Consider the following 10,000-nt stretch of genomic DNA (forward strand, 5'->3'; position numbering starts at 1 on the left):
TGGGTGTGGGTGTGGGGGGGGGGATGTGTGGGTGTGGGTGGGTGGGTGCGTGTGTGTGATTACCTGTGTGTGTGTGTGATTACCTGTGTGTGTGTGTGATTACCTGTGTGTGTGTGTGTGATTACCTGTGTGCGTGTGCGAAGCAGCGTCCCTGAACGCTCACAGAGCGCGAAACCAACACGATGCACGTGCGTATGCGCAGCGCGATCTGCTTGAGGAGGATGTGAGCGGGGAACTGATGAGCGAGGAGATGCATCCGTCCACGACACCGGAGGTGAGACGACGACGATGCCCCATTTTGCTCGTCCCTATTCTCCCCCGCGACTGACCCGTCTATTCTCTGGGCACCGTTCCACCCTCACTATCCCACTTCTCGTTCTGTTTGGCTCTCTCCATCATCATCATCATCATCATCATCATCATCATCATCATCACCATCATCATCATCATCATCATCATCATCATCATCATCATCACCATCATCATCATCACCATCATCACCATCACCATCATCATCATCACCATCATCATCATCATCACCACCATCATCATCATCATCACCACCACCCCTTTCACACCACCATCACCATCCCCTCCTCCTCCACCACTGCTCCAGGCTGCTGGGGTGCACCTGTTCTTGACCATTGCAGAGACGCGACCATCGCTCGTGTGTTCCGTGATTGCACCACTTCTCTCTCCGCAGAGCATTCACACCGCCGACACACACACGCGACCCGCCGTGCTGGGCGCACTCAAGCTGGGTACGCGTGCCGTGACTTGGAGGGAGGGAGGGGCAGTGAGCTGTGGAGATTGATGGATTTGTGTTTGGGTGGATGGATGTGTATGTGTGTTTGGATGGGTTGCTGTATCCGTGTTACGATCTGGGGATGTGTGTTTCTTGGGGAAGTGCGACCTTCTCACGCTAGTTTCAAGAGGAGCAAGCACGCATGCGTGGTTCATGCATGTGTGCAGGGAGGCGTGACTCTGTGCTCTCATGTGCTTGTCCCTTCAACCATGCGACCGAAATGCATCATTGCTTTGCTGTCAGCTCTCACTCGTCGATCGCCTCACACCACATTCAACTTCAACACCACTACCACATCGACCACCATCGCTCACACGGCCGCCCCAACAGGCGCATATGCGTTACGCGACGCCGTGGACATCAACGCACTGCTTCCAACGCTCCTACAACTCTTCCACGAGCACACGCACAACCGCGTTGCTGTTCGTCGCCGTGTCCTGCAGGTGTTTGCGTCCTGGCTCCCCGTCACGCTTTCCGACGAGAGCAAACTCGAACTCTACAGGTGTGCGTGTGTGTGTGTGTGTGTGTGTGTGTGTGTGTGTGTGTGTGTGTGTGTGTGTGTGTGTGTGTGTGTGGACGTGTGTGGACGTGTGTGGACGTGTGGATGTGTGGATGTGTGTGTGGACGTGTGGACGTGTGTGTGGGAACGTTTGTGGACGTGTGTGTGTGGACGTGTGGACGTGTGGACGTGTGTGTGGGAACGTTTGTGGACGTTGGTACATTACTTAATGTGTGCGTGCGTGTGTGTGTGTGGTGTTCTCTAGCATAGTTTTGTGTTGTAATGTGTCGCGTGCCAATCGCTCCCTTACACGATATCACAACTCCACAATCTCACGTCTTCCCCTCCCCACTGCACTCCCACTGTCCACCGTCATCACTGCGCTAGGTTGCTGGTGCCTGCTCTCTCGGCGCAATTCTGCCCCTCTGTCCAGATGGAAGCGGTGTCCACCCTCACCGCAGCCGTCAACGACCCCGACTTCTCACACATCGGCTTCAAACCCTTTGCTGAAGTACGGAAGGCGTTTCTCTGGGGTGAATCTGTGTGTGCGTGCGTGTGTGTGCGTGCGCACGTGTGCGTGTGTGCGTGCGTGCGTGTGTGTGTGTGTGTGTGTGTGTGTGTGTGTGTGTGTGTGTGTGTGTGTGTGTGTGTGTGTGTGTGTGTGTGTGTGTTTCTGTGCAGGATTACCTGTGTGTTTTGATTGCCAACGTGAACGTCGCTTCTCCCCCTGTTCTCTTCAAACAACAACGCGCGCGCGCACGCGCACACGCACACACACACACACACATGTGCACATGCGTTGCGTGCAGGATCTGTTTGTTGGCGTGTGCACGTTTTTGTCTGAGGTTGAGGACTGGGACGCCCGTGTGCAGATTATGGATGCTCTCATCAACATGATCAAGAACGTCGAGAAGGAGGTGGGACCACTCAACATGCACTCATCCACACACCCACATATACACACATGTCTGCACATGCATACGCACATACACGCACTTTTACGTCAATGCTCCCACGGATGTGCACTGCCACAGTCAAACATGCACAAATCTCCTTCATACCACCGCCACAACTACCACGACGATCATCTCCACGACTACACACCATCCCCTCACACCATGACCGTGTAAACTCAGGCCGTGCGGTTCAAGAGTGCACTGGTGACATACATCCCGCACCTGTGGACAGAGGCGGAGGCTGCGGCCAACAACACCATGATCATGCGTGTTGTTGAGCTCGTCACGACGCTGCTGACGGCGACTGAATCGAGTGATGGCCTGGATGAGATTGCGCTGCCCGTCATCACCACAGGCGTCGATGTCTCGCGAAAGGAGAGCGAATATCTCCTCGATCACGCCCTCGAGCTCTGGTGTGTGCAGTGTATGTGTGTGTCTGCCTGTCCGCCTCTCTCTCTCTCTCTCTCTCTCTCTCTCTCTCTCTCTCTCTCTCTCTCTCTCTCTCTCTCTCTCTCTCTCTCTCTCTCTCTCTCTCTCTCTCTCTCTCTCTCTCTCTCTCTCTCTCTCTCTCTCTCTCTTTCTGTCTGTTTCTGTTGGTCAATCGACTGTTCATCCCTGGTGTTGTGTTGTATGTTGGACATGAATCGTACCATTCTACCCCACCACTGCCTGCCACCTCACCAATTCCTCGTGTCCACGCGGTCTGCAGGGAGGCGTATCTTGTGCACATGCGCGTGTGCACTGACGAGTTGGCAGCTGCATTTTCGCTCCTCCCTCCCCTCCTTGATCTTGGTATGCTTGACGATGGGGACACGCGTTGTTGCCGTGTGCGGACTCGCATTTTGCTGGATGGCTACACCGCACCAACACAAACACATTTCGTCTAAGATGCACCCGCACTGTTGTACTCCAACACACTCACTCATTAACATGCCACCACACACACACACACACACACACACACACATACACACACGCACACACACACACACACACCACGTACATCCCCTCTGCCTAGGTGATGAGAATCTCGGCACGTGCATGCGCATTCTGCAATCGTACATTTTGCTCGCACACCAACAGCTTCTGCAGCCAGAGAGCGTTCATCTCGTTGTCAGTGCCTGCATGCAATTGTCATCCTCTGTTCCTCGTCAGGCCTTTCGCTCCTTCATCGACGTAAGAACAAGCGCACATGCACTCAATAGCGACACTGACTGCATGTTGTGTGTCTGTGTGCTTGTTGAGAGTGTGTGATAGTGGGGGTGAGGGTGAGAAAGACAGAGCTAGTGTGTGTGTGTGTGTGTGTTTTGAGTGTGTGTTTAAGGAGTGTATGCAGCACATAAACGTGCATGTGATGCTGCTTGTTGATTGTAGCTCCCAGTTGACCTGTTGAGTGGGATGCCAATGATGGGCGATTGAGCCAAGTCCATTGGTCCTCGCTCGCACTGGCTCACATGTGTGTGTGTGTGTGTGTTTGTGTGTGTGTGTGTGTGTGTGTGTGTGTGTGTGTGTGTGTGTGTGTGTGTGTGTGTGTGTGTGTGTGTGTGTGCGTGTTCATGTTCGCCAGATCGTGGACATGTGCATTCTTTTGGCACCGGGGGAGAGCGTAGATGCGTTTGCACCCGTCATCCAGGCCGGGCTCGACGGCTTTGCGGAGCACGAGGTGTGTGCGTGTGTGTGTGTGTATGTGTGTGTGTGTGTGCGTGTGTGTGTGTGTGTGTGTGTGTGTATTGTCGTTGCTCACGTCACAGTCGTGTTCCTTCTCGTCCTCTCCCTTTTCAACCCACCTCCTCACCACAACCCCCCTCGCCCACGCTACCAACACCGACAGAAGCATTCGTGGTTCATCACGGGCTACCTTGCCCTCGCGTGTCGCTGCATGGTGTCTGCTCCGTCACCGCTAACGAATGCACTCCCAAGCGGCGGTGAACGCGATGCTCTGGCACACATCTGGTCCCTCATCGCAGACAAGGTGCGCTCGCTTCCACACTGCCGTGTTTTGGCACGTAGGTCGTCACGGGCGCACATGAGCGCGTTCACAACGCGCGCACACACACACTCACTCACTCACTCACTCACTCACTCACTCACTCACTCCCTCACTCACTCACTCACTCCCTCACTCACTCACTCACTCACTCACTCACTCACTCACTCACTCACTCACTCACTCACTCACTCACTCACGTGTTTGTGTGCGCTTACGCTGTTGCTGACTTGCTTGTCCACGTTCCAACAACAGTATGATGCAATCACCGTGCCGAAATGGCGGAAATTGGTTGCGCTGGCTGCTCTCGCCTGCTTGACAAACGACACTTGGGTACGCTGTGTGTGTGTGTGTGTGTCTGTCTGTCTGTGAATGTGTGTGTGTGTGTGCGTCTGTGTCTGTGTCTGTGTCTGTGTGTGTGTCTATCTGCCTACCTGCCTGCCTGCCTGCCTGCCTGCCTGCCTGTTTATGTGGGCCATGTACACGCTCTCCTTCACATGCGTGTTTGCGCCTCACCCTCAACCCCTATCATCACCATCCCCACCACCAGAGCGAGATCATGTTGGCAGATGCGTCTGCGATCCTCAATGTCGTCATCGCCGCCGTCTACGAATTCCACACGGGGCGGTGGGTCACGATGAACATGGCAATGGCAATGCCTGCAGGCATGCAAATCCGGACGACACCCAATACCACCCGCGACATGCAATGACATGCACGTATTCACCTTGTACACACTCACACACACACACACGCACGCACACACACACACACACACACACATACACACCAACCCCCTGCAGCACCGGTGCGCGGCAGGCAGAGGACTACTTGGTGATGGCAGACGCAGAAGATGTGACGTGGAGGGAAAATCCAAACGCAATTCCAGAATCCATCAGAAAGAAGGAGGTGCGCACATTGGAGTGTTTTTGTTTCGGAGATCTTCACTCCATCGCCACATGCACGCACTGACACACACACACACACACACACACACACACACACACACACACACACACACACACACACACACACATACACACACACACACACAACCAACAGGTGCAAGTGCTTGACCCGGTGTTTCGTGTGCACCTTCAGCCACACTTTGCGGAGACACTGCAGCACGTCATATCTGTGCGTGGAACAGCTGTGCTCGACAGTTTGGACGCAGGACTGCAGACACAAGTGCGCGAGCTCATGGGGTTGTAACACGTGTTCCTTGTGAGGGGTTGTCTTCTCTCGCCGTGTGTATTGAACGAACCAAGTGTTATGTTACAGCAAACACCTTTCATGACAAGGGAAAGCAGTGGTGGATAAACGGGGTGCGGCAGCAGGGAGGGGAACGTGCTGTGTACAATCAAGACCCAAAGCGGCGACAAGCAAGCAGGCGCAAATATAAAAAAAAAACCGACAATGGTGAATGATGTCAAGTGACAATGATGACGACGACGATGGTGGTGATGATGATACAGTATAGCGGTGGCAGCAATGTCTTTCCTCATGAGGACTCGCTGCTCTCTCCAGAGGCACAAGCGTACAGTAACAAAGCAAGCAAGAAACAAACACAAGAAGCAAAGCAGACGCATGCCAGTTTGCCTGCAGGCAAGACAAGTAACACATGTTGTGGCGCACAACCAACAACCAACAAACACTGTTAGCCCTGTGCCGTCAGTTCTGCTTTTGGCGGTTGACTGGGCGAAGCACGGAGCAGCAGTGAAACTTGGTAAAGTCGAAGACAACCTTGTTCTTCTTGTGGTGTGTCATGGGCTTGAACGCTGCGTCTGTCAACAGATGCGCAGACGTGTACTGGTGGTAGTGGTACACCGGCTGCATGCTCTTCTCGTCAATCCCAGATAGCAGCACGGAGAACTCAATGTCCTATGGCATGGTGATGGTGACGTGGGTCGTGGTCGTGGTGAGCACGTACGTTTTTGTTGGAACGGACAGTCGTGGTGGGGCGTTGAGTGTGTGAGCCAGTCGAGCGTCAAATGGGTTCAAGGGTTCAAGCACGACGCAGACAAGCTGAACAATATCCGATGCCTGCAAGGCACAACGCAAGCACACACACACACACACACACACACACACACACACACACACACACACACACACACATATTCGTACGCACACAGTACCTGTGCATGCAACTTCTCCCAGTTTTCGTTGAGCAGCGGGGATTCGCTGTCAATGACGTGCACACAACTCCACATCACAGGCATGGCGGCCGTCTCGTGCGCAACCTCAAAGGGTGAAAGAGGGGTTAATGATCAAAGCAAGCCACCCGGTGCATCGGTTTGTGTGTTGGGATGTGAGAATAGGCTCATGCTGCAAACATCAGAGTGACGCAACATTCAAACTTGGAAAACACGCAGCCGACACGCAGAAGCACACGCAAGGGTGTCATGATTGTTGAGGATTGTCGGTTGGTATCCTTCATCCGTTTCAACTCACCAGGGGCAGGCGGATAAAGCGTCTGCGTGCAGACCCGTGCTGCAGACGGGGCGTGAATCCCATCGTCACTTGCACGCGAGCCTTTGGAGACAGAAGGAGGGCGTTGACATTGAAGAATTTGAGGGTGTGGCGTAGCGGCAAGGCGTTGATGGCAATTGCACACGTGTGCGACAAAGACAAGCAAAGCACCAGGTAGCGAGTGCGTGGCATGGTCATGACGTGAACATGCAACACTCGAACAAGAAGTGTTGTCCGTATTCTCCTCAACTTCTTTGAGTGTCCGTTCAACGTCAACTTCAATGGAAGAGTACAAGCACGAAAGCACCCACACATGCACAAATATATTCACACACGCGAGCGCACACACAGACACGCGCGCGCACAGATAACATGCGTTCCATTACTGCGGGCTTGAACGCTCGTACCTGAAGAATGCGACGCGATGTGCCATAGAGGTTTCCGATGCGAAACTCGAGTGTCTTGCGTGACGTGATCTCACGATTGTCGCCCATGCATATCCTGGCATGGATTGATCGATTGGTGTGGGCACATCAGACAGGGTAGCGGTGTGTGTTGTAAAGGCACATCCACGCGTGCATGTTGTAAAAGGCGCGCGCGCGCGCGGTGTGTGTGTGTGTGTGTGTGTGTGTGTGTGTGTGTGTGTGTGTGTGTGTGTGTGTGTGTGCGTGTGTGTGCGTGTGTGCGTGTGTGCGTGTGTGCGTGGTGCACACGATGCATATGCAGGTACACACAAGCCCGCACACGTACCACTTGGAAAAGAGAATAAAGGGTGGTCGTTTCGAGAGACGCATGATGAAGAAGCCGAGGAATGCAAGCCGAAGCAGAGTTCCGAGGACAGATACCGCCTGTTGATCAACAACCAGTCGTTGTAAGCGCTCGCACCGGGCAGCACGCCAAATAAATAAATTGCATGCAGGCAAAGAGCAAGCGCCCGAGCACGAACGCAAGCTCACACCACAAGCACAGAAGCAGTGACGATTGTACATACACAAACACACGCACACCAAACAGACGCACACGCACACCAAACAGACGCACACGCACACACATACCCACACACGCACACACATGCGCACAGTCTCTCTTACACAACACAGACACATACAGCACTCACCATGGCTGTTACGTAGACTGCGCCGTCCATACTGAGCCTCACAGCACACCAATCGTCGCTGTTGGTGAGGAGAAGCGAGAGCATGGATTGGAAGCACTGCCATGCTGTTGCACGCCGTGTGGCAACCTCAGCGCTGCCGGATGTGGCTGAGCACGGTGCGTCATCACGCACGTGGGCATGCAGGCCGAAGTAGAGCAAACCGGATGCAAGGAACGCAATCATGACGATGATGAGCACCAGCTCCGAGATGGTGCGAAACATGTGCCGCGCGTGGTGGGTGTACCGCAGGTAAGGGCTGAGCCCAAGGCCCTTGACGCGCGTGCGCGCGTGACGGGAGCCACTGCCTTTCATTGCAGCGCTGCTGTGAAGGAAGAAGAGCGGCGAGCTGCCGTCGTAGTCCGCATGCGAATGGGAGAGCGCATATCGGCGCTCCCGGCTGTCCTTCGCACCGCCAAACCTGTTCCGCAGCCAGCGCAACGGGCCACGCCCATCTGTGCCAGTCTCCTCAGATTGCTTGCGCGCACGCGCGCCTTTGGTATTGTTGGATGACTGCGTGGATGCAGCCAGCGCCTCGGGGCGTTCGTTGCGAACAGACACAACCCTGCCGACGGGCACGCGCGTCTCGTCCTGCTGCTGGCTGGCGGCGGGGCCAGGAGGGGTGGACGTGGTGGTGGGCGGTGCCGCGGTGGCGCCGTTACTGAGGTTGAAGATGGCGCTTGGCTTGTGCGCATCGCCGTCAAGGAAGCGCTGTCCGCTGCCGCGCGGTGTGCTGCCGACGGAGCTATCACCTCCGTGTTCCGTGAATGCCCCGAGATGGTCGTCATGCGAATAGGAGGAGTTATGTGTGTCTCGTGTGTGCGGCCCGGATGAGCCGTCACGCCCACTGGGTGACTGCTTGTTCGATGACACCGCTGTGTGCTGGCGATAGCGCCGCCGCTGCTGATGCTGTTCCAGGTCCTGGGATGTGACGCTGGCTCGCGTCTGCTCAAACATGCGAAAGGCGTCTGACCCAGCAGAGTGGCGGTGTGCTGGCTCGTTTCCGAGCGACTCCACTGACACGCGAGCCGCGTGTGCGTGGGAGGGGCTGGTGGCGGATGCGTACATGGCTGAAGGGTACATCACTTGCGAGCCCGCAGTGACGTCGAGGACGGAGTGGCTGTCGTCATTGTGGTGGTGCTTCTACATGGTGAAGGTGGATGCATGCAGTGAAGGAGGGAAGGAAGGGAAGATGTAGGAAGGAATGTGTGAGTGTGACGGGTGGAGTAAGGTGAATGGTGCTCGCATGCACAACCGCATAAAAGCAAACGTGCACTGACAGGCAAGGCATAAGGATGTGTGTGTGTGTGTGTGTGTGTCTGTGTCTGTGTGTGTGTGTGTGTGTGTGTGTGTGTGTGTGTGTGTGTGTGTGTGTGTGTGTGTGTGTGTGTGTGTGTGTGTGTGTGTCTGTCTGTCTGTGTCGATCCCGTCATGGTTCCCTGTCGCATAGAAGGGGGGGAAGGAGGGTGCAAATCTCTCTCACACACGCACACACTCGCTCACGCACACACTAGCTCACGCACACACCTTGCGACGGCGAAAGAAGAGGTTTGGCATGGTGCTTGTCCTTGTTGCTGTGGGGAATGCTGGTGCTGTTGCTTGCAAGCAAACAAGGACGTGTGCAAGAAGGACCGGCTAGCTAGTGGGGGCGTTGTTTTTGTCGTTGCGGATTTGTTTTGCTTTCTTTCTTTCTTTCAATCTCTTCGCCACAAACCAACAAGCAAAGGAAGCAAGAAGCAAGCAGCAGCACGCACTCCACTGACAACACCACAATCTACACAACCAAAACAAGCAGGCAAGCAAGCAAGGGAACACACACGGGAGACAGGCACAATCTACACAAGCAAGACAAGCAACAAGCAAGCAACCAAGCAAGAAGCAGGCACACATGACACACAGCAAGAGGCGGGGAAAGGCAGAGCAGCATCGATCACGCGAGAACTTGCTGCACATCCTTCATTTACCCCCCCCCCCATCCCAAACACACACACACAGATGTGCGCACGCACGCATGCACGAAGGTGCGTCTTAGGAGGACTTTGGCTTCTTGTCGTCCTTCTTGGCGTATGTCTTGCGATCAAAGTCCGTGAAGAGGAAGAGCATGGAGGCAATGTAGATGAGATACATG

At 54.7% G+C, this 10,000-nt stretch overlaps 3 protein-coding genes across 3 annotated transcripts in view; 1 reads left to right on the forward strand and 2 right to left on the reverse strand.

Moving 5' to 3' along the window:
• Nucleotides 1-5,661, forward strand: part of PTSG_08485 (uncharacterized protein) — a gene marked incomplete at its 5' end in the record, with an annotated part of 9,022 nt that extends 3,361 nt beyond the window's left edge. The window contains 14 exons of the mRNA XM_004990677.1: nucleotides 203-274; nucleotides 617-761; nucleotides 1,136-1,307; nucleotides 1,692-1,815; nucleotides 2,114-2,221; nucleotides 2,441-2,673; nucleotides 2,970-3,052; nucleotides 3,279-3,436; nucleotides 3,828-3,923; nucleotides 4,092-4,232; nucleotides 4,503-4,580; nucleotides 4,798-4,874; nucleotides 5,051-5,156; nucleotides 5,310-5,661. Of these exons, the coding sequence (XP_004990734.1) occupies nucleotides 203-274; nucleotides 617-761; nucleotides 1,136-1,307; nucleotides 1,692-1,815; nucleotides 2,114-2,221; nucleotides 2,441-2,673; nucleotides 2,970-3,052; nucleotides 3,279-3,436; nucleotides 3,828-3,923; nucleotides 4,092-4,232; nucleotides 4,503-4,580; nucleotides 4,798-4,874; nucleotides 5,051-5,156; nucleotides 5,310-5,459 (1,743 nt within the window). The 3' untranslated portion in view covers nucleotides 5,460-5,661. The remainder of the gene's footprint in view (nucleotides 1-202; nucleotides 275-616; nucleotides 762-1,135; nucleotides 1,308-1,691; nucleotides 1,816-2,113; nucleotides 2,222-2,440; nucleotides 2,674-2,969; nucleotides 3,053-3,278; nucleotides 3,437-3,827; nucleotides 3,924-4,091; nucleotides 4,233-4,502; nucleotides 4,581-4,797; nucleotides 4,875-5,050; nucleotides 5,157-5,309) is intronic.
• On the reverse strand, nucleotides 5,484-9,532 carry PTSG_08486 (uncharacterized protein). The gene is made up of 7 exons (XM_004990678.1): nucleotides 9,400-9,532; nucleotides 7,837-9,015; nucleotides 7,470-7,567; nucleotides 7,127-7,220; nucleotides 6,702-6,782; nucleotides 6,386-6,490; nucleotides 5,484-6,128 (listed from the first exon to the last, which is right to left on the reverse strand). The coding sequence occupies exons 1-7, from the start codon at nucleotides 9,427-9,429 to the stop codon at nucleotides 5,919-5,921; spliced, it is 1,797 nt and encodes a 598-aa protein (XP_004990735.1). The 5' UTR covers nucleotides 9,430-9,532; the 3' UTR covers nucleotides 5,484-5,918.
• A 6-nt stretch (nucleotides 9,533-9,538) lies between these two features.
• The window catches only part of PTSG_08487 (uncharacterized protein), a 2,981-nt gene continuing 2,519 nt past the window's right edge, over nucleotides 9,539-10,000 (reverse strand). Inside the window, exon 7 of the mRNA XM_004990679.1 lies at nucleotides 9,539-10,000. This exon is cut by the window's right edge and continues 135 nt beyond it. Within this exon, the coding sequence (XP_004990736.1) occupies nucleotides 9,901-10,000 (100 nt within the window). The 3' untranslated portion in view covers nucleotides 9,539-9,900.

The sequence above is a fragment of the Salpingoeca rosetta genome (genome assembly GCF_000188695.1).
Source record: "Salpingoeca rosetta unplaced genomic scaffold supercont1.23, whole genome shotgun sequence".
Taxonomy (NCBI): domain Eukaryota; class Choanoflagellata; order Craspedida; family Salpingoecidae; genus Salpingoeca; species Salpingoeca rosetta.